Genomic DNA, 24,411 nt, shown 5'->3' with positions numbered 1-24,411 from the left:
CTGTTAATGTTTCACCTGAACTATTCTTTGAATACTTCGTATAAGAGGAAGAATAAATATATTACAGTAACTGTTTTTAGTGTTCTGTTTCTACTCTGAAAGCATAAGAGCAGTACATGTTATTAAAGGACAACAAGCTGAAATATTGTAGAAGCATGTACCTCAAATGTGTTTCAACAGTACAGTACTTCAGTAAATGTACTTAGTTGATTTCAACCTCCAGAAACAGGAGGGAAGAAACAGTTTTGAATTTTACCCAGCAGATAACTGGAAACCAGTGTCATGTGTGATGCATGCTGGGACATAGTGGGACACGTAGAGACTGTAAAATATAATATATAACACAAGAAGAGACTGGAGGTGTTCAGTGAGGGTTCAGATGTGTGTGCGCAGCTTCGTCCTCCAGCACAGTAGGTGGCGCTGACGCATGAAAATGTCAGTAAAAGCAGTTCCGGAAATCTTCCTAGTTGTCATGTTTGAAGGCTGGACGTTCAAGAAGAACTTGTTAATGAAACATGCGGGAAGTGTTTTCAGAAATCTCCACGGAGGAACGGACAGTCCTGGTCAACGTCCTCCAGCTCAGACTAGTCCGCTGACTCAGGCTTCTCCTGCTGGTCTGGTTTTCCTGCCTAGGTCGGTGATGGAGCGGCTGGTCTCCAGGCTCACCGAGAAACACGTCCTGTTCCCGGCTTCCTTCGCGGTGAGACTGGCTCTGGTCTTTTACGGGGACCACCAGGACAGGACCATGGTGGTGAAGTACACAGACATCGACTACCATGTGTTCACAGATGCTGCAAGGTTCATCACTGAGGTAACAGCAGTGAAGTAGCCAGGTCCGTGAATGCGTCAGGCTTTAAACACAGTCTTTACACTCAAACTGATAATCTAGTCCAAGTGTAGTGGTCTTTGATCTAGTCCTGGTCTGGTTTTGAAAAATTAAATGTCTCTTGAACTGCTTAATTTGAATCTAACCTCAGTGTCAGTGGGTAAAGTAACTGTAACTGTAACTGTAACTGTACTTGATTATTTGCAGTGCCACCAGCTGCCTTTGAACATGTCAAACCTATATGTCAGAGGAGAAACTTTTTACTTCACTTAGACATAGGTACAACATTACAGCCCTGCATACTGCATGTTAATGCATCAGTAATAACAACCCACTAATATAAACTACACATTTTATATAATGAGTACTACTAAATTTTGAGTTGAGAACTTTTACATGTGATAGAGTATTTAAACACTGTGGTATTGCTGCTTTTGCTTTAGTAATTGATCTGTGTACTGATGTGTTCAGCAGCTATACAACTTATCAGGACTCCAGATAAACAGATTTATTAGAATAAAGCTGTATGATGTCCAAAATTCCAGCAGTGGACACACTCAGCTCACTGAAACGTAAGCAGTTGTGTGGATAAGAGAGTTGTGTGCAGGGCCTGGTTTAATCACTCTGATGTTACATTCATCATTTCAATGTGGGAAATGTTTGCACAGGGTGAGTCCCCGTACAACAGATCTACATATCGCTACACTCCTCTGTTGGCCTGGCTTCTCACCCCCAACATCTACCTCAGCATGGTGTTTGGCAAGATCCTGTTCATCATATGTGATGTGCTCTCAGGGCTGCTCATCTACAGAATCCTCTGCCTGCGAGGTCTAAGCTCTGAGGTTGGTCACTCTGATCCTCTTTAATGTTGTCCTGTGAGAGGCTTCCTGCACGCATCAGATAAAATAGTGTTTTTATGTTCAGACTGCACGTCGTGTTTCCTCTCTGTGGCTCCTCAACCCACTGCCCATGGGAGTGTCCAGCCGAGGGAACGCTGAGTCCATCCTGGCGGCCCTGGTGCTGGGGACACTACTTTGTATGGAAGGTGAGGGGGTGGATGTTGTGTGTGTGGAGCTGTGTAAGGTCATGTAAACAAACAGCTCCTGTTATAGTACTTTTACTGTTTTTCTTCTAGGCCGGCGTCTCATATGGGCAGCTTTTCTGTATGGTCTGTCTGTCCATATGAAGATCTACCCTGTTACATATGCGCTGCCCATTGCTCTGACCCTGCGCACACCAGAGACCAGAGCAGAGGAGGACACACAGAGGTGGAGGTGGATGAGGTTTATCAGGTTCATTGGAAGCTTCATCAACAAAGAGCTGTTCCTCTTTGCAAGTGTGGCCGGAGGAGTTTTCTGTATGCTCACAGCACTCTTCTATTACATGTGAGATGAACAAAGAGATTACATACAAACACACAGTACCTGGTTTCCATCATCTGTGATTTAGAGTTGATTTATTGCATTGTCATTTCCTTATCTGAACAAATACATTCAATGGAAATGCTCAAATCACGTGACTCTTCACCTGTCTTGTCAGGTATGGCTGGGAGTTCCTTCATGAGACCTACTTGTACCATCTGATCAGAAGAGACATCAGACACAACTTCTCTCCATACTTCTACATGCTCTACCTCACTGCAGGTGTTCATCTGTTCAGCTGTTTATAGCTTCCTAGAGTGACACCTCAGTTCTAAATATAATCTTCTTCTGTGTTAGTGGGGAGTGTAAATTTAGAGGAGGCAATGCAGCTGTTAAAGACTGGTCTGTTTCTTTTGTCTTATGTTGGAGCAGACAGCAGGTGGAGCCAGTGGCTCGGCCTGGCTGCCTTTCTCCCACAGCTCGTCCTGCTGTTGGCGGCATCGTGGGCCTTTCACTCTGACCTGGCCTTTTCCTGTTTCCTGCACACAGCCATCTTTGTCTCCTTCAACAAAGTCTGCACTTCACAGGTACGGAAACCACCATCAGCAAACAAGAGTTAAGGCAGAGATCACACAGTAGACAACAGGATCCAATTAAGAAGAGACCGTATAAAGAAAAACTTCCCATGGCTTCACACAGACTTTAAAAAAGCGTCTTGTTATGCCTCTGCAGTACTTCCTGTGGTACCTCTGTTTACTTCCTCTGGTCATCCCTCGCCTGAGTCTGTCACTGAAACAGGGGGTGGGACTGCTGCTCCTCTGGTTTGCTGGACAGGTAATTCACTCTAGTATTACAGTTAAATTTGGCAGGAAAATAGTGAATTTTAAAAGAAAGGTCCACTGACGTCTTCCAGATAGTGGTGACTGTTTGGCATGTGACAGTGGTCTAATGTTGATCTGTGCAGATTCAAAATGAATGCTGTGAAGAAATAGTTTTTATTTTCTCTGTAATCCCAGGGCATTTGGTTGGGCCCGGCCTACTTCCTGGAGTTTGAGGGCTACAACACCTTTCTGTTGATCTGGCTCGCTGGACTGCTCTTCTTGATCATCAACTGTTTCATCTTGATTCAGATCATAACCCATTACAAACCAACACAAACTCCACAGAGACTAAAGGCTGACTGATGCTCAGGTGATGTGAATGTGGAGGGAGTTGATCTCAGCCTCACTGTGAAGATTCAGATTCAGATTCAGATTCAGAGGATTTTCCATGTTCCACTTGTTTTCAACTGGTGGATGATGATGGACTATGGAAACATGCACAAAAATAAACTTTGTATTTTGTTGAATCTCAGTCTCCCTGGTGCTTCACTGGTAATTACTTTCTCATGTAAACTTCTTGATCTTAGCACAGACCAGTCACTTTCTGAGTGACAAAGCCACAGTGGTATTTTCAGTCAGTCTGAGTTAAAGCCACTGATTAAATGCTTGCCATCGCAGGTCAAAACCCTCAAGTCCTCAGTGACTCACATTGGGCAGAATAGTGCTGTTGCACTTAAGCTTTGAAGTCTGTTCCACCTGTGGCCGTACCACACAACAGAGCAGATGTTTTCCATTTTCTGTCAGGAGCAAAATACCTGCTGCACATCACAGATCACACAATGTTCCCTGACAGACTGGGTGTGTTTTCTTACAGTGAAAACTTTTAAAATATTTTTCTTCAAACCAACAGATCAGTTACATGTGCTGATGAATCATGGTGAAGAACTGCCTCTTAGATTCAACACTTACTGACACAAAGAGATGCTGTTTGGTGTGATTCAAGGTACTGACACTCAGGGAAAAATGTTGCTGTATAATGGGGATAGGGAATATTTGTTAAAATGATCATACAATAACACAATCAAGCCGGCATCACAGTTTGATAGAAAAAGATAAAGAGCAAATTCTGTGATTGAATTTTCTACTTGTGTAATTCATCACCCTGATCCAATAATGAACAGAGTAAAAATGACAACTGAAAGTATTCACTGGCAAATAGACTGAATTTGGATGTACAGTAGTGTGGAACTAATGAATCCATGTGACTGAAACTAGATTCTAATCAGCCCCTGTGATTACAGACCAGGATATTATTTAAAGTCCAAACCAAGCAATAATTAGGTTTCTTTTTAAACAGATCTTATCTCAGCTGTCACACTATAATTTATCCTGACAGCAACTGGAGTCAGTCAGTGTCTTTCCTCAGAAAACTTCTGGCATATCTGGAGTGATGGAGAACAGAAATGTGCTGCTGTGTGGCAGCAGCTTCTATTTTCCTATGTAAATCTGAGCCATTGGTTTGAATGTTGACGCTGTAAAAGGCTCTTCCTCAGCTGCAGTGTGCAGTTGTGACCAGTAGGTGGAAGCATTTCCCAGCAGAAGAGGCAGCGGCTGCACCTATCCTTGTGTGACCTTGACAGATTAATCTGTCAACTAGAGCATGAACACAACCCAAAACAAACAGTGCTGGCAGTGGCTCCATAATCTCACTGTACTCTCCCCCTAATCACATGGAAATTATTAGAGCATTCACTTTGGTCCTGTAGATTATGAGCGTGGTGGCTAGCTCTGCCCTGTGGGACAGTGGAAGTGTGTAACAGTGATAATGTGTGCTCTCTCTCTATGTGTGTGTGTGTGTGTGTGTGTAAGACAACTGGAGACACACAGTAGAAAGAGTTGAATTGTTTGGCTTTCTGGGGCCATTTTTGTAAAAGCACTCTGGGTATCTGTGTGAGTGTAGGAGCTTGCCTTCTTGTGTGTTGCATATGTGCGTGCATGTGTATGACTCACGGTCAGCTGCTGCCTGCATATCTAGTTTATGAATCACCAGGTTGCACTCAGTAACCTTTCAACTGGCTAGTCGCCCCATGGCACATACATAAACCATTTCACTTTCACACAAGAAGACTGTTTATTCTTCAGGAAACCGTCATGATTTTAAAGTACTGATTCCCAAACCAGGGATAGTCGAATCCCCAGTGGCTACTTCTGCAGGGAGAGAGATTGTAGACTGGTTTAACCTGTTTGACAAAATAGATCTTAAATATACTGCATACCTATATTTTCTATCAGTATGATAATACTCTGTATCCACATGTTGAAGTCAGGTGTAACACCTGAGCATGTAGGCACTGGTAGAACTTGACCAAGCTAGCAGAGAAGTCCAAACAATGAGATAAAAGCACAGGAAAAACAACCAGCCTCCAAGTGGTAGCAGCACCACAAACCCAGTCCACTTTTATGTTATTAATAGTGTCAAATAAAATCCAGTTTAAAACCATTTCAAATGAATTTATGTGGAACATGACGGATGGTTTGAAGGTTCGTTTGAGTTCATCTGACAAATGGAAACCACTGATTTAGAGGCACTAACACAGCTGAAGAAAGTCAGCAATAAAGCAAGGTGGTGTGTTTATTGTCCATTAACTAATTGTAGTCAAGAAGTGGCAAGGTTGTGGGGGTTATGGGCAGGGGGATAGCGTGACTGTCTTCCATATGCTTAATAGGGTGTGTGTATATGTGCATGATAATGAGCATGCATATGTGTATGTACTATATGCGTGTCTGTGACATACCCTCAAGGATTCCCCCTCATTGTCACCGGGGATATGTGGAGAGGAGATGTGGACACTGTTGTGTCTATGTATGCATTGGTGCATCTGCCTAACATGAGTGTGTGTTAGCGTGTGTGTGAGAAAGACACAGAGTCGGTGTGACCAATTAGGGCAAATGGTGTGCGGAGCAGCAAAGAGTGGGGTATGAACGGTCACGCAACCTTGCATGGTATAGGATTATAGGTCTTGGGCTGCACACACACACACACACACACACACACACACACTCCCCCTCACAGATACAGCTGTCAACAAGCATCAAACACTTTGCTTATACTACAGTTGCCCTGAGCAGTCACTCCTCTCTCTTGATTGGATGTGCTCTTTTCATTGTTTTCACCCTTTTCCCAAGCTAACTTCTCTTTTCTCACCTCCAGGTTTTGTGGCTCCGTCTCTCTTCCTTTGTCATTCTCACCCTTTTCTCCCTCCCTGCACAACAAGTGTCATACAGATGGCGTGACGGAAGGTTGTGTGCACACTGACACGTTCACTGTCACATCACCAGTCATGAAACTACAGTGAGACAAAAGCAAAGTACTCCTTTGGGAGAATACTACACACTGTTTCATGAGATAGTTGTTACTTATGAAGACAAGTGTAGAGTGTAGAGTGTAATTGATGTTATAGAGGTTGAGCCCTGTGCAGTCACAGGAAAGAGCTGCACTCCTCCTACATAGTTAGTGGTATGTATATTTCATTATCCTTTTTAATATTCAGTGACCACAGTTTGAGTCTAGTTAGAGAAACAAAAAGTACTACTGTACCTCTTCCAATACAAAAGTTACTGTACAACCCTTTAAAGGGTGTTTTCAGAGCCAGATGAAACTGAATAACACACTTTTCATGGTCTATTACTGTATGAATCAGGATGAGTTATGAATATCATTTGGCTTTTATTATTCCTCCTGTGCTATATTTTTCTAATCCTTTCCAACTTTAAAGTAATGAACCTCATTAATTTCCTGGCAGTTACTGTTAACCTGCTGCAACCAGCCCTGCAGTACTGTACACACACTCTGCCTACAGAAGGAAATCCATACAAACTCCCTGTAAATGTGAAATATGTTTGTTTTCAAGTAAAGACCCAAAACACTGGATGCAGTGTTTCCTCTCAGGACTGAAACTGGAGGAGGAAGTGGGATCTTAATTTGATGATGCGTGGTTTAAACTAAGAGGAAGAGAGTGGTTCTCCTGTACAACTGTTATACACAGCTGTACAAAACATCAGCACTGACACGCACATGGTCATTGTATAACTTATTGCAGAGTAAAGCAGAAAAATATGCTGCTATTCTGCAGAGAAATTATGGGAAGTGTAGTTCAGTGGCCAACTCACATTTCTCTAAACTGAGTTCACTTTTTCAAAACTCTCCACAATTGTCTTCAGCAACAGATCAACAGAACTCACATCCAAAACACTGTCACACTAATGCAACAAAACACCCCATCCACATCTCTGGATCAGCTCTGAGACCACACAACACCACACCACAACATCTGTGTCTTAACAAGAAGACTTTATCACTGGCCTACAACAACACTAACCAACAGGCAGCATTACAGTGTAGGTCACCACTGTCTTTCAGTATTTATTTAGCACAAACACAGCTCCATTATTGGATTGTGTTACTTTACAGTGTCCATCACAAATGAGCCACAAACACTGACAACCTCTGTCCTCTCTTCGATCCACATGAGAAACTTTGTGCAGAGACAACAGTGAGAAACCACATGAAAAATGTGGTTATTTAATTTTTTTTAATCAAAGTAATGAAAAGTGAGTGAGTCCACAGTGACTCTGTGCTGAGAAATGACTGTTAGAAACTGTTTTTTTTTTTTTTTAAAAAAAAAGGGAAATGTGGTAGCTGTAGGAGAGCAGTCATCTGTGGTCTGATGTGTTCACATTAATTATCAGCATTGATTTGACAGTTCAACAAACTTACATTGAACGAACATGGGCTTTCATTATTAATGATATGCACATTGAGTGACTCCTGATGCATGATAATATGAACCTTCAGCCTCTGATAGTACACGGTGTTTTTGTGAAGTTCAGCTCTGAACTGGTCCCAAACAGCAGCACAGTGAGCTTCAGTGCAGCTGAGGTTTTTAAGCTGACGAGAGCTGCTGCGGGGTAAACGGCAGAGCTGGACACAGGGCTGGGTCAGACTAGGCAGAGCTGCCGCGGGGCTCGGTGGGAGAGACAGAGATAATCCAATGAACAGGTGCAAAACTGGACGTGGCAGATAAGGGGAGCGGCAGGTGTAAGGAGCAGCGGAGAGAGGGGTATAAACGGTAAAGCACAGGAAATGGAAAGACTGAGAGCTTGGCTGTGGAGCAGACTGAACAAAGTGGTGAAGCACTGAGGGAGGAACCAGGCTTTAATACTGCAGTGGCCTGAGGCCTTGATGAGGTCAGGTAGCCAGTCAGGTAGCCACGCCCAGCAGCAGCAGCAGCACACACACACATAGTCTTGTCTCCATGACTTCAGGGGACGTTACATTGACTTACATTTATTTCCTGCAGACTCTAACTCTAACCGTAACTATCACTTATCTAACCCTGACCCTCACCCTAACCTTTCCCTCACCCTCACCCTCTAACATGTCTTCACCTTAAAATGTACTGATTGAATGATTTCCACTTGCTTTTTGGCCTCAGGAAAACAAGTCCCCAAAATGTAACTGTGTAAACAAGTTAGGTCCCCACAACCACACACACCACGGATGGGGACAAACAATACACATGGGGGAGGAGGGAACAAACAGGGAAGAGAGGGAGGAAACAGACGAACCATAACAGTTTTAATCAGAGAAGTTACATTCTAGTTATTTTCAAAAATCTTCTGGTAACACCTAATGATGTAGCCTGTGATTGATGGTATAATTTGATTATATGAATCAGGTATCAATAAAACACTGACTGATACTTAAATGTAGATGGAGTGAAGGAAAATAAATAAAAGAGGACTATAGCAAACAAACAACTGGACATTTTAGACAGAAGGAGAAATAAGTTCTCGTAAACACTGGGTACCTGTAGGGTTCAGTAACAACACTGAAGTTTGGGGAAAATTGTGTTAATCAGTTTTTAATTGTGAATAAAATGGTAGAACAGTCAACACTTGATACTGAGAACTTAGTGTTGTTTGCTCTGTTGCTTCCTGTGATACACCACCATGAGCCTGTTGTGTATATGAATGTTGATCTGAGAACTTATATCTTTAATTACATGGTGGATGTTATTTACATAATGATACTAAAGATGGGAAGATCATAACAGGACATACAGTCATTTCATTTGTAGTCTGTTTGCACACATATTAGTGTTGTGGCTATCTGGTATTTACACACACACACACACACACACACACAAACCCAATAAGTTAAATCCTTCCACTAACTGATCCCGGTGTATCCTGTAATGCCCTATAAGCTACACTCTGACTGTGGTGAAACAAACATGAGCCTCTGGGAGGGATTAGCAGGACTGAATCAGTGGGGAGGTTTGTTCCTTCAGATCAGACCCACTGCAGGTGAGCAGCTGATGGCTGTTAACAATTATACAAAACCTGAATTCTGTTTCTGTTTAACAAAGTTTTGTGTCATCTCAAGGACTCTGGTTTCAGGATCCTGAGTCATGGCCTCAGCTGGTGGTGTGCTCTGGAATCAGGCTCAGCTAAGAATACATGGCTGTGGTAAACAATAAATGAGGAATATATAGCTGCTCCACTGAAAGATACTAAAACAGTACAGTTGCCGAAAAAGTTTCTCTCACTTCCTGCTGTGTTTACCTGGCCAGGTAGAGCCAGAGAAAGACTCTGAAAATTACTCTAGGTGGCTGAACCCAACAGTCAGAATAGTTCTAAATAAAAGAGTCATTTCTGAATGTGTGAGCTGTACATTTTCTTTTATATTAAATATGAGTCTCAGTGTGTTAAATGACCTCGGTTTTTACTCAGTCCACTATGATAAATAATGCTCCACAGCAGTACTGTTCCTAGAGTACCAGATTTTTTATGATTTCTATTCACAGTTTCCATGTTCCAGTGTTGTAACTGTTTGTCCTCTCTTTACTTTATCTTATCTCTAAATTACGTGTTCTAAAATTATCTGTATCCACATGACCCTGGAACTCTCTTTTTATCTAATCAAGTCATATGAGCTGACCTCGTTACAATGAGGGCCTACTGTGAGCGCATGTCAAACACAGGGACAGTGGGTCTATGCAGTGAGAGGTCAAAGGTCATTAGCATGGGCAAACTTTTTTATTACTGTGTAGACAATGAGATTTTTGGACCCTGAACTTGTCCTCAGAGCCTCTATAATCTTATTATATATTCTTATAAATTCTTATTATATTATCTATGATATATTATCTATGTAGTAAAGGTTCCATTGTGACAGAAATTGTAATCTTTGTATCACAATGACATCTCAACTGTGTGATGTTGAAACTTCTAACTTGTCCAAGGAGAGGAACAATGGAGAAATGAGACAGTCAACATTCAGGGACTGTTCTAACAGTATGTGCTAAGTGAATACAATTAACTACCGAGCTGAATGAAAGTCCAGCTCTTCTGGGAATCCCCAGGACCAGGATTTAACTACAGCTTTTAGGGTTACATCTCTCTCTCTGTCTGTCCCCTGCCCTCTACTTCTCTGCGGATGCCAAGGTTTCCCCGGCTCTAGCCCTCGTCCCAGACAGTGGTGAGAGACGAGTGTTGAGTTTCCCGGATCGTGTGAAGGAGCTGTCATGCCAACTTTACAGCACATTAATCATACAGGCAATGTGGCTAGAGATACTCTGTATCCTGTTCTGCTGAGTATTAATTATTCATAGAGACACAAATCTGAAGGATGAGACCACTTTTATATGTGAAAAATTCAGAAGCTACTAAAGAGACAAGGATGTTAATGGAACAATATAATTTGGCCATTTTTCACTGTGGAAAGTGTTTATGAGAGCAGGAAATGATAAAGTTTCTAAAATAGCCATGTTGTATATTATCTGACATTATTTGGCTTGAGCTCTATGATATTCTGGTAAAACTGTCTCTGGTGAATTTAATGTATTTCTATACTGTAACTAAGTCATATGAATGTTACCTCAAACGTTTGCAGAGGACCACAACATTTGCTTTGGTCAGGTGGTTTGTCTCACACAGCCACACATTACATGTTGCTGTATGCTTTCATTCATTTATTAATTTTAAATGATTAATAAAAACTAATAATCTGTGATATGATTACAGTGGATTTGTTTTTTGTTACTCTGCTTGTTTATTTTCTGCCTCAGGAAAAAAGAACAACACTCCACCCAGGTTTTCCATAAAGAAAGGTCTTTTAATAGATAAGTCCCGTTTGCAAAAACACGTAGAAACACTGGAAGACACTGCATATGTACACTGTGTTCGCTACCTTGCAGCTACCTCCTCCATGAGACAAGTATGACAGTCTGTTTAACAATTATCAAAAAGAGAGCAAGAAAAAAAAGCCATATTTATTTACCTTAGTGAAACAGAAAAGCCTTCAAAACTGTAGTTTTTAAATTATACACTTTTGCTTCTTACAATAAATATGAATCATCAAACATTTATTGAAACAAACACACACAAAGAGAAAAAGACAAATTCAAAACAGTGACACCACGTACAGTTGTGCGTGTCGACTCAAAGACCTGTCTGGGTAGGCTGAACTTCAACTGAACTACTCCCAGTAGTGCAATTTAGAAACTACTACAGTAGCGTCACAGAACTGAGACTCTGACATTAAATCAATTTGGTGCTTTTAATTAATTTGTGCAAAAACACTGACTGTGAAGACAATGTCTGATGTTTTGCGACTGAGAAGACAACATGAAAAGTGAATATTTATGTCAAAGGAAATGTGTCATATCTGCAGTGAGACAGGCTGCGTGGAGTTGAAATGATGATCCAAACTGTACAACATTAGATAAAATGACATAAATTAATATTATGTGTACATTCAACAGGAGTTTGAGAATAATGAAAGTATTGTGCGTGTCAAAAGAAGAATGAAAATCGAACCTTTTAACAACAAACTCCCTCTCTTTTCCTTCAGTTCATTCCAAACAACAAACCTTCAACTGATGACTAATGTTAGGTCCAAAGTCATTTAGGGTCGTAGAATTTAAATGTCAATTCTAGTGCAATTTGAATTGAGTTGTTCTCACTTTTTATGCCAGTTTAATGCTGTTACACATGACTTGCTTTTACATCAGTTTTGCCATCAACATCCTCATTCTTTTTTTAATCACTTCTCTTTTTATTCCTTCCACCAGGAGGTCAGAGCCAAGGAGCATGTACAGCGTGGTACCTGTAGGACTGCTGCTCTTCTGTGTGTGTGATCAGGCTGTTTCTAGTTTCATAAACAAATGTAGTGGATATATCTGAAGCTTTGGCCATGCTAATAGTTTTACATGTTTTGGTCCATTAACTACAAATGGTACAAAATTTTGCATAATGCAAAAGTGTTGCATTGTAGGCTATGCTCTGAGAAAATCTAATTCAGAACAGATGTTGTGAAAAAATAAAAAATAAAGGGAATTTAGTTGTGTCCTGCATCAAAACTGCTTTAGGCAGCCACTGCAGTGGATTTCAAGTAAGCTTCAAGTATTTGCATGTTGATTTAATAACAAAGATTACCACTGAAATGTTTAGAAACTGGTACATCACTGGAGGTGGAAATTTAAAAGGTAGGCAATTTATAGTTAAAGCACTAAAACATGCAAAACCACCAATAAGCTCCTTTAAATCTTCAAGGCTGCAAGTTGTTATCACTGACTCCTAAGTGTGTTCTCGTAATCAGCCCTCTCCCTCAGAAAAGCACAGTAGTAGATGTTAAGTCGTCTCCTGTGTATAAAGTTAAAAAAAAAAAGAAAAAAAAAAAAAGTCTTTTTACAGCAAAATCTTTGTTCCTCCCTCAGGAAGCCACATAAAACAAAATGAAATGGTGTTTCTAGACGTAATTTGTCTCATTGTTACTAAATCCAAAAGTGCTTGGAACCAACTACAAAATGTATTTTTTAAAAACAAAATCATCATCTATCCATAAACTGGAGTAAAAGTTTTATTTCTGATTGTCACAACACTAACACTAGAACCTGAGCCTTGTTTGTGACCTCTTCATCGCAGTGAAGAAGCACTTGACATCCTGGGAATCCTCAACCACAAAGACTGTCCTTTTGTAATGCTGGTGCATGTGTATGAAAACAGTAATAATACAAAGTACTATAATGCACACTGATTGTTTGTGTTTATGTGTGTGTGTGTGTGTGTGTGTGGGGGGGGGGGTTGGGGAGCAGGTAATGATCTGCAGCTGTGTGTGTATGTGTGTATGATGCTCCGATCACTCTTACGGCATATAAATGTAAGGACTGGACTTGTGGTGACCTGTGCTCATCGCACACGGCATAACGTTCCTTGGACCAACCATCATGGACTGGTTTATGTCATGGCCGCTCTCAGACCACGGTGGGGAGTCCATGGGCTCACGCTTGATCGAATGGATCAGGCTGTGACCTTTGAACTCGTAAGTGCCATGCTTGTTGTAGTCCGGGTGCATGTAGGCCTTGTGTGGGTCCTGTGGGTAGACGTGTGAGTCCATGAGGTTGACTGATTGGTTGCTGCATAGAGAGTCTGAGTGAGAGAGTCTCTGAGGACTGAACTGGTTGTTGTCATTGTTGTTTCCCAAGTCTTTGTCGCACTTCAACAGACGTGCGGTGGCGTTTCCGCTATTGTTGACTGCATAGTTGTGATAGTTTCCGTTGTTGTACGGCGGGCTGATGCCTGCTTTCCCTCGCTGACAGGGCGAGTACTGCGGATCATAGAAATCTGCCTCTGATTTGAGTTGCAGGCCTGAGCTCTGGTCGTATATCCCGTTACCATAGCGACGGTCAACAGCCCCCGGGTCGCGGCAAGCCCAGGATCGTCCGTAGGCGTCGCAGCCATTTTCAGAGTCTGAGTCGTGCTCTACCTTGATGGGGGCCATCTCTGGCATCAGGTGGCTGTCGTAGCATTCTCCATAACCGTTCTCGCTCTTCACCAGGTCCACGCAGTAGGCGTCTGGGTCTGAGGGAATCTGGATGTTCCCGTAGAGCTTCGACACAAAAACCTCACCGCCTCTGGTGTTGTGACAGCTCGGGGAAAGGCGGTACGGCTTCCCGTACTGACCGGCCTTGTTCAAGCGGTTGGAGGGGATGTAGCCAACACCCTGTCCCGCTCTAAGGGGGCCTGAGTTTGGCCTCAGAGGCCAGCCGCCACCCAGGCCTGGGCTGAGACCTTTATGGGAGGCCACGGAGGACTTGCAGTAGTTGAGGGGCTCCTCCTGGTTGTAGTAACCATCAGGGTGGTACTTGAGGTTGTCTTTGGAAAGCGGGGTCCAGGGAGTGTGGTGACCCCGCTGGGTACCGCCGGGAGTGGGACACGAGAGGAGGAGAGGGTCTGTAATGTCACCCATTCCCCCACTGAACGAGTGTCTCCGGAGGTGTTCCCCTCGCTCACTGTGAGAGTGAGTGATGGCACGAAAAGAGGGGTGGGGAGGAGAGAGGGACCACAGAAAAGAGAGTGAGATCATTAGTCACAGAACAAGAAGACAACAAGAAGATTGTGTTAAGCTTCTCTGATGACATCGAAGAGGAGGTGAACTCTTAAAATATCGTGGGTCCACCCAGATATCCACACAGGAATGTCCACAAACAAAATGTTTTTTTCTGCTGATTGATGAATGACTCAAAGCACAAATATCTAGGTTTGGTTCACGTTAGTTCATGAGAGAACCATTCCAAAAGTGACTCATCTTTTCCGGGATCTGTCTCATCTGTAAATTGAGAACAGAGTCAACATCCAGAACCCACAGATCAATGATGGCCAGCGCTTTGAGTTTACAGGCAGAACAATGCACTGTATCTTCATTTCCCCTTAAAACACTGCAGCAGCAAACATGTTGGAGTGTGACAAACTTTTTAAATTGTTGTAATGTGAACGTCATGATCAGTCAGTGGAGACTCAGTGATTAAGATTTAATAGAGTCAGTTTTCACCAACTGGGTTGAATTGAATAATTTCATTAAGGCAGAAAAATGCAGGATATTTTGTGTGTTAAATTTGCTTTGTTAGCAAGAAGGTTTCAGAAAAAGTTTTTTCTTCAATGTGACAGTGGTAGTACTGCAGAGATCTGGAAGTGAGTATATTTAAAGCACTGTGTTTTCTATGGTCATATCTATCCTCATTTTTATGACGTCTTGAGCTTTTATCGTCTAATTTTATGCGGCACAGATGGAGAAACTATATAAATATAAATATATATTTAGATAAATAAATAATATCTTTTAGTGGATCCTAATGTCACATGAGAGGTAAAATGTGTCTTTTCAACAACAACACATAAAAATATACACATGTGAAAGTGCATTATGGGAAAAGATGCACTTCATATTAGCTAACCTGTTGTACTTTCCCCTTAAATCAGGTTCAGTGTACATAGAAGTCTTCTCAAACCTGATGGCCTGTCATCTAACCATCCAACCCCCTGTCCACTTAAAGAAACTGGTATTTAAAAATGTATGAAAGAATTCACACCTTATCCCTGATGAAGAGAGAGAATGAACAGCAGAGGGGGTGGTAGGCCTCTGCTCACTGACTACAGCTCAACTCTTAGCCTGTGCAGCCTCCCAGAGTTGTCAATGATGCATGAAGCACAGAGGGCCTTATCCAAGCTGAGACATGTATTTGCTCCTAATTGGCCACAGGTAAGGCATCCAGCTCTCGTTTGGTTTGGTGTCAGAGCCTGCTGGGCGAGGAAAGGCCTTATATTTGTGTTGGTAACTGGGTCTCAGGGTAAATGTGTGTGTTCATGAAACTGTTGCTGGATAAAAAGCTGGTGTCTCTATAGTATATAATGATGAATAAATAACACACAAGGACTGATGCATATGTTTTTAAAATCAGCCTAACACTGTTTTGAATGTGTTTCCTTTACCCTTGTCTCATGGATCTTCCTTATGAAGGCATTTCTGGGCTGACTGGTGACAGAGTGAATCAGAACTCTGAGCTTCAACAGAACTTAACTGATGCTGTTGCAGCTGTGGCCTTTCAAGGTTGAAGATTTTGACCTTTACTTCTAGCTCCCCCATCAGGACAATCAATGTAATTTTCTAGAGGCCATAACAAGATGCCAGACTGCATCAAACCTCAGACATCAAGTTTGTGTGAAAGAACTTGACCTTTAATTACAGTATAGCACCCCCATTAGAACAATCAGTGGCCTTGCACTAGGACACAGTGTGAATATACATCATCCCTGCACTTTTAGTTAAAGTTGGAAGGATGTTGCTCATCTTACCCATGCTCCAGCGCAGAGATAATCCCTCCTCCTCCTCCTCCCTTGTTCTTCCCCCGCATTAACATGTTCTTCATTTTCATCTCAGTGATGGAGGGCAGTAGGAGGGGTACAGCTATGCAGAACAGAGCCAGCTGGGGAGGCATCAGAGCCCCGGAGGCCGTCTTCTTCTTCTGCCCGTGGAGGAACTTCAGTCGACCCTGGAACTGCATCGTCTGGGACAGAAGAGAAGAGTTCACTGGTCTGATAACCATATATACACCTGTGACCACATCACACACATTAGTATTTAAACAGTCACCATGTCAGCAGCCTGTGAGGCTGTTCTTGCACACGACAGCACTTTGAGAAAAATGCTAACATCCTCACAGGTGCCTGCTAGCATGCTAACATTTGCTAATTGAAGTTCATGGGAATTTTATCAGCTGTCGAGATATTTCAGTCTGGACTGCTTCTAAACGAACTGACAGATATGTAATCTTATTCTTTTCACAGGGAATGAAGATCCTTTGGCCTGTTCACTTGCTTACAGAATGAGCACGGTGCATTACAGGACAATTTGTGTGTCTCTGCAGCAATTATGTTGACTGATGAGGAAAGCATCTCACCAATATTTGCTCACTACTTGGCTACAAGTGCCTCCAGTTTATGTCAGAAAATTGCCATCTAGAATTTCTGTTGTGCGGTCAGCGTCAGTGCAACCGGAGCAGACTTGGTGACAGTGAACTCCACTGACCCTGATGAAATGGTCCAAACCCATATTCTCGTTGCTCTGTCATCAGGGCCTCTAGCTTTTCCACTGTTGGTCTCCAAACCACTCTAGTCACAGCCATGAGGGATGAACCAGGCTCCTATTCTGCTGCTGTGTCCAGGCACCCAATTACCTTATAATGCCTCGCAATACAACTATAAATAACTGTGCACACTACGATTAAAAATGAAGTTTTGCTGCACCGAAGGGGTCATAATATTTTTTATAGGCCTGGGTCTTCTCCTGGAGAGCGGGCAGCTTTTTCTCAGTTTTAATGTTTTGAGTAAACTTTAATGCACTGAAAACTGAAGTTACTGTTCAGTTCAGCTGGCATTTTGGTTCAGACCACTCACCAAGAATCCAGAGGTGCTGTCCAACAGGCATCGGACTCTGGCTATGAAACATCTGTTGAGAAAACAGGAGAGCTCAGGAGGAATTCCCCCCGCCTCCAGAGAGTGAAACTGGCTGCTGACTGCAAAGTCTTCACCTAGAGAGAGATGGAGGAAGAGAAGAGTAATTTAATTTGTATGGCAATTTGTAAGGCTGATCAACAGAGTACTTCACAGACAGGAGAAGGGGAAAAGGAGGGCTAACAGCAAAAATCTGCTACTAATCCTCTGCTATCTTCTCTTAAAGGACAAAACAAAGCACAAAATGAAGTATGTCAGTTACCTAATGACATCTACATCACTACATCCACAGTTTGCTCAGGGGACCTGGTTCCTCCCTCCCCAGGGAGCTACTCACCGGTCCCTGCAGCTAGTTGGTTATCCTGGTGAGCCGACGTCCCCTGGTGCTGTGGAGGACACATGGCCCAGTGGAGCTGGCGTCTGAACTCCTGACGGTCGTCTATGTGGATGTAATCGAACACATTCTGGTGCATCACGTCAGTCTGTGGGGAAAACCGGGTAGATCTGAGTTTGTTTGTCAAGAACAAAATATGTGATGAAAACATGTGTGTAGTCCTGACAGTCAGATAGAGACATTTCTGCTTTTAGATTCAGTCATTTCCTAACACACATGAGGTTGCGTGTTCACAGCAACATCAACACAGTGACTGTGGACCAGTGTGCTCTGCTACTCAGTGCCATCAGTGCAGCTGGTAGCTGCTGTTTGGAGGGGGGGATTCCTGTCAGCGCTGCTCAGGTACACTCAGCCTGCCTCAGGATTCCCAGGGAGCATGTTAACTTCCTCCATCACACTACACAGTTAGTGGAAGTCACAAACATACATGCACACTTACTGTACGTGCATATACGCCTGCACATACACACAGGCAGGAGCATTTACCCAGTACAGTGAGAGTCTAAGGGCAGCTGCAGGGCCAGTGAGGGCAGCTGTGTTTGTCAAACATCGCGTGACACCAGCTCCCGAACGGCAGTCCAGCCCAGCTTCCCCTCCCCATCCACACACACAGAGTGAGTCGGGTTCCAGCCCACTCTCGTCATGCCTCTCTCTCTTTTCCAGCAATAGCTGTGCTTTCTGTCATTCCATGACAGATTCCTCACTAAAATGTTCAACCTTCTCTTCTTCCCTCTCTCCCTCCTCCCTGCACTCTCTCCATAATTTCCACACTGGTGGCACGCGAGGGTTTTTGATCGCTTGCCTCTGAAAACACAATCTGTTCCCACCGTCTTCTGCGAGCGCTTCGTCCTGTGGTTTGGTTCCCTACCGGCAGTCAGGCAGACAGACGGATCGAGTGACTATTGTTTATGTTTCTCGTAAAAAACACAGAGAGGAAAAGAAGAGGAAAAAATGGAGAATAAGTGATATTTTCGCTGACCTTCAAAGGCTTACTGCCCCAGTAACAAATGGGATCAAAGGCCAGTGGAGGTTTTCAGCTCTTCTCCAGGGCTTTTTTGTGGTGCTACTTAGTGAAGCGTTCTCTTCTCTCTTTTTTCCTGTGGTATATTAGGCATAAGTGTCCTTCTGACTACAATTGTGGGCTCAAAATTACGTGACATGTTGTCAAGGCCCTGGTGGCAAACTATGTGACTTAAAAACAACCAATAGCTCCTCTGCAACCAACAACTGAACATGTGGGAAAGTCTGAGAGTATGTTTTGTTGACAGTCTCTGTAATATAACGTGATGATCTGTGAGTGTTTAAAGACAGATTTTCATTTTTTATCTCCTGCAAGGACACAGAGTTCAGTGCCACTCATAGGTTTCACCTATAGAACCATATGTATTCAAAGAAGCACTGGCCAGTCTCTGATTTGAATTTTCAGGTTGACCTAAACACATCACCTTAATGCACAAAATGCTTTGGCTGCTTTGCTTGCTGCGATACTTTGGCTCACACCCAGTTTTGTTGCTTGTGAATATATTGTCTGTTTCTCTCGAGCATGTAAATGTTTTTGCATTTGCAGATTTACACATATTGGTATTTTTGGCTTTTAATGAAATGTCAGAGCTGTTAGCATAGCCACAGACTCTCAGTCTTGTTCATATTATCATATTATATTATGTTTACATCCAACAGCATGAAACGTGGCAAACATTATTTGGCTTGCTTCTCATTTGAATAGAAATGTATGGAGATGTGAGACACCCCAAATGAAAAACTGTTGATTGAGCCACAAGGACGCACATGCATACACATATTTTACAGTTTTAATTTCCTTTGTCTGTCTTTACTGGCTCCCTTACCACCCTGCACCCACACACACACCCACCCATATGCACACACACTGTGGCAGGATCTTTCAGACCACTTTGGTTTTCATGTCGATTTCATGGCGCTGGGTTACTGCCCCCGTCTGCTTGTAAGCCAAGTGGGAGCACTGTAGCAGAAGAATTTCTACCTCAAAGTGTCGGTCTGCTGTGCGTGTGTGTATGTGTGTGTGAGCAAACATAAGGGCAAAGGAGGGATTTTAACAGTGAAAAGCACTTTATTCATGGTTTTGAAGGAGAGGGATGATTTCAGCATCGCAGGACAGACGAGCCCGTGTTGATATCATCCATAATTAATGACTGGCTGGGTCTCGTCGGCAGAGAGGAAGGAAGCTAAACCTTTGGTGACTTATCAGTGCCCACACACACATAGGCAGACACCCACAGAGTGTATCTCAGGGTGAAATGGAGGTCTTCACCTTTCTGTGGCCCCTCAGTTCCCTCTGCCCTCTAGATAGAGTTATCAGGCAGCAGGGAAACAGACTGAAAGAGAGACTTTCTACTCTGGCTCATTAGTCTTGGGATGAAGAGGAAAAGAAAGCACAAAGGGATGGCTGGAGGAGAACAGAAAGGATCCGCTTAGGGTGAAAAAAAGGATCATGGTGGACTTGAAGAATCACAGCAGAGCTCAGATCTGACACTTGTTGAGTCAAAACCTTGAGAGAGGCTGTTTGGGCAGATTTATTAGCGTTCAGCACCGACATTATGAAAATCATGACGTGTTTTGATTTGGAATTTATTGTATAATAATCAAGCTATTAAAAGGTATATTGTGATATTTAGGGAAGTACGTATATATATATAAAATTTCATGACAAGAGTTTATATCTTTATTGTAAGAGATTGCTCGTGTTTGTATGCACAGAGACTAAGACAACAGCTAGCTGAGATATAATGTGTTTATTACTGAGCTGTAGCTCAGAATGGTGTCAATGTTCTTTTTGTATCTCCCAAAATGTCAAACTAATTAGGTGAGCAGCAACAGAACAGAGAAGGTATACAGAGACAACAACAAAGAGAGAAACCTGAAACTGAATATTCAGGAAATAACACCCCAACAAAAAAAAAACCTGTGGAATATTAACATTTTTTTCTTTCATATTGTCTGTGTTTGCTGTCACGTGCTTAAATTCCTCAAATAGTTTTATGGATTCAGGTTACCTCAGCCTCAGGCAGGAGATCTTTGGACGGCTGACAGTTTGTCAAAAATGTGATAAGTTGAGTTGGTAATGAGACCAGCTTAGTGCAGAGGGAGGGACCAACAACACACCTCCTTTTTCAGAGACATGTGGTTTAAAAGACGACACTGCCCATTAGCCTGTCTCTGTTTCAGAAACTAACATCAAGCACTGATGCTCCCATGTAAAACAACATCCCACTGATCTGACATGTTTATAATAGAGTGTTATACATTCATTATACAGCATGTTATTCACAGTCTTGTACATTTAACTGAGTTCAACTCACCTGATGAAATCCCAGATAATCCACAATGGTTGAGGAGGCATAAAAGACCATCCCATCACTGCTCACCACCAGGGCAAAGCCTGTCAGAGACTACACACACACACACACACACACACACACACAGAGCGACAGAAATAAGCTGTGACTCAGGGCAGCTCATGCAGAAAATAAACTCAAGTGAAACAAATACATAATTGACAAACACAAACAACTGAATTTTATCAGTGTGCCATCTTTGCAGAGCTAACTTTAGAAGGCATGATTCACGTGAAGCCTGTACCCAGCAGTAACACAGGGCAACAGAGTCAGATGGTTTTATTTGTGACCCAACTGTGGCTACAGTCATTACTGTACAATTACCTTTTTAAGCCAGAGACAAAATGCAGCCAATGTTTGACTCGAGCCATATTTTTTATAGCACAATGTTCAATTTATATCATTCTTTCCATAATTCTCAGAACAGCAAATAACATTAAAAATGGAACAAAAGATAGAATAATACAACACTGGAGAAAGAATGAAAGACAGATGGTCATGGAACTAGAGCGGGCCAAATAAAACGTTCTCATTTGTAATGCTAAATATTGCTTTTGAAAGACTTCAGAATATTTTCTGGAGGATTTTAGATTCCTGGTATTTTTAAAGCAGTTAACTTGAAGATGACACACACAACAATTTGCTCCCCTTTAAACTAATGTATTTCATAAGTTATAAACTTTGATAATGAAGTCTGTTTGAATGGTAACATGCTTTGATTTGTGATACTAAACACATTGATTAAAAGCAGAGAAACTGCAGGCACAAACACAGCCTCATTCCCATGCACACAAGGGGGAATAATGTGTTTGGCCAGTGCAGCTTACAGAGACAAGTGTTGATTAAAAAGAAAATTTTAAATAAATACATAGCTGGCTTCAGTCAAATGAGGAGGGATGGATGGATGAGGAGGGAAGAAAGAGTATGAGAGAAAAAAGACAGCACAGGAAGGAGACATGGAGGAGAAAGAGAGGTCTTCCAGTGTGAGTGTGTGTGCGTGCATGTGTGTGCGTGCACAGCTGTGATAGCGTGACAACTGCAAGGCTACTTGACTTGCGTGACTGCGGCTGCCAGAGTCTGTCACCTCTATTTTACTGCGAGACTATGCAGGTCTTCCCTTGTGTGTGTGTGTGTATTTTACGTAGTACATATCCCTGTGGCCTCTAAAGTCACACTCATAGTCGTGTTTCTTCTACGTCTCCCATTCTCAGTTTCTCCCAGCAGTGATCTGATTGCCTTAGCGAGCAGTGTGACGCTCTGTTCGCTCCATAATGTCCTCTGATATCTGTCTGTGAACAGAGCAATTTGTCGTCCTAAAACCTGGAGGTATCTGAGTCATACTGTGACAAAGCAACACAGTGACAGAAAAATATCCAGACTGTAAGACACACAACGATATCTGAAAAACATATGAAAGCACGATGGAGGAAGGGGAGAGGCGGCCGAGATGGGACGCTGACTCAGGTTCTTGGTGGTGTAGAAGCAGATGTTGTTTGACAAGTTTAACTGGCACATGCACATGACATCCAGGGGGAGGGTGACACACACCCCTGCCCCACACACACACACACACACACTCAGACACACTGTTTTCTCCAGGAAGCACTCACATGACGCACATACACAAACATATCTGCTTTGTAAATGACTTTTCCTGATTTTGAAGATGACTCTGCTCCTGCCAAGAGATCTGGATATCACCCTATGGTCCACTCTGAAGGTAATATGGAACCAATACATCTTAGTATAGTCTCCAATATAGCTACCTAACATTTCAGAGTTGAGAATATAAAAACCATGTGTCTACAGTACGATGAGATATTCAAGCAGTCTAACTTTTTGCTGTGTAATCCAGTCCAAAGCTGTGATGTCGCTCGTCTAATTCTAATTTATCTGATTCATTCATATCATATAAGTACTGTATTGGATATTTGACAGTCCAGTTGCAGAGTGTGTACTCACATAGCCTGGGAAATCTGAAGCTTAAATGACTCAGTGATCTGGGATTTGTGTCCAAACACTGCACATAAAATACACAGGAATGTGGTGTTGTCTTCAAGAGGTCCTGTAAGGCCATAAAAAGGCCAGAATTTACATGGTGAGTTCATCTAGGTTTATTTAGCCAGTTCACCTTTCTCCATTCCTCTTCCAAGTCATTGAAAGGCCACAGTAAATTTCTGCAAAACATTTTCTTTTTAAAGGACTTTGACATTTTTATTCTCCTGGAACAAACAGGCTTTGGACTTGTGACCTAAAAGAGTATGTGCAGGGAAAAAAGTGAATTTTTTAGGTTGAGTTGCTTTCCAAAAATTAATGGCAAATACATTACAGATGGATACAGTGCATTTATTTTTCATCATGGGAACGCCCATCATTTATATTGGAATAGGACAGACCCTTTACAATTTATTTCACAGATACAGAGCTGGAAAGAGCAACTAAAAAATGACTATTCAGCTCTAATTATTATTATGCTATTTTCATCATTAAAACAAATATCTGAACAGCCCTTGTTCCTTTAAAGAAGTAAAAGGCGAGTTCCAGAGAGTCAGAACAAAGTGATACTGGCTGCACTGTGCTGCATGCTGTTTTTGTATGTTTTCTCCATTCACATTTCCCTCAGTTCCTCACATACTAAAGCCTTTAGGTAATGGAAACAGGCACCTGCTGCTTGGCCCACTCCACCACATATCTGCAACTACAACGCCCCCGGCTCCCATAACCGCCCCTGGGAGGCTAAAAGCTTTGACTTACAAATCTTAAGAGGCGCTTTGCACGCAGAGCCCAAAATAAAATATATGTTCACTGGATTTGGAAGCCAGGGAAGGGGAGGAGGGGGAAGGGGAGGGGTGATGGTGGGGCAGCCTTGTGTCGTTGTTTCGACAGGGTTTCTTTGGTTTTCCTGCTGTCTAACTGTCAGAGTGAGATGAAAGCAGCAATGAGGAGGTCATGACAAACATGGAGACCTTCTCCCACTGGGAACACACCCGCATCCTACACACACATACTGAGGTTAGGACAATGGGGTTCTGATATACTGAGCGATTTTTGACAAATGTTGGATATTAACTTCCATTATAATGAAAGCACAGTGTCACATGTGCAGTTTGTGCAATTTGACATTTTTTGTTTTGAGTGAAATGTCTCAGCAGCTACTGGATGGACTGGTGTGAAGCTTGGTGCCTAACATTTCATCTAACGCCATCATCAGATTAAAATTCCAGGTTGTCAGATTCTTTGGTTTAAGACAAAATACCTGCAAAACTAAAGACCCATCAGC

General features: G+C 42.4%; 2 protein-coding genes across 3 annotated transcripts in view; one reads left to right on the top strand and one right to left on the bottom strand.

Annotated features, from left to right (window-relative positions):
* The first annotated feature begins 442 nt into the window (after positions 1–442).
* On the top strand, positions 443–3,535 carry pigm (phosphatidylinositol glycan anchor biosynthesis, class M). The gene is made up of 8 exons (XM_018698189.2): positions 443–811; positions 1,495–1,668; positions 1,751–1,871; positions 1,962–2,211; positions 2,366–2,469; positions 2,620–2,774; positions 2,920–3,021; positions 3,204–3,535. The coding sequence occupies exons 1-8, from the start codon at positions 473–475 to the stop codon at positions 3,369–3,371; spliced, it is 1,413 nt and encodes a 470-aa protein (XP_018553705.2). The 5' UTR covers positions 443–472; the 3' UTR covers positions 3,372–3,535.
* Positions 3,536–11,166: 7,631 nt separating this feature from the next.
* Positions 11,167–24,411, bottom strand: part of LOC108898270 (uncharacterized) — a 61,719-nt gene continuing 48,474 nt past the window's right edge. The window contains exons 5-9 of one of the 2 annotated variants that reach the window (XM_018698209.2): positions 21,096–21,185; positions 17,701–17,845; positions 17,307–17,440; positions 16,206–16,417; positions 11,167–14,365 (exon numbers count right to left, since the gene is read on the bottom strand). In XM_018698209.2, the coding sequence (XP_018553725.1) occupies positions 13,219–14,365; positions 16,206–16,417; positions 17,307–17,440; positions 17,701–17,845; positions 21,096–21,185 (1,728 nt within the window). In that variant the 3' untranslated portion in view covers positions 11,167–13,218. The remainder of the gene's footprint in view (positions 14,366–16,205; positions 16,418–17,306; positions 17,441–17,700; positions 17,846–21,095; positions 21,186–24,411) is intronic. The other variant, XM_018698210.2, reaches the window with a different exon arrangement.

The sequence above is a fragment of the Lates calcarifer genome, linkage group LG24, assembly GCF_001640805.2.
Source record: "Lates calcarifer isolate ASB-BC8 linkage group LG24, TLL_Latcal_v3, whole genome shotgun sequence".
In the NCBI taxonomy this organism is placed as follows: Eukaryota; Metazoa; Chordata; class Actinopteri; family Centropomidae; genus Lates; species Lates calcarifer.
This window is presented reverse-complemented; position numbering and strand designations above follow the sequence as displayed.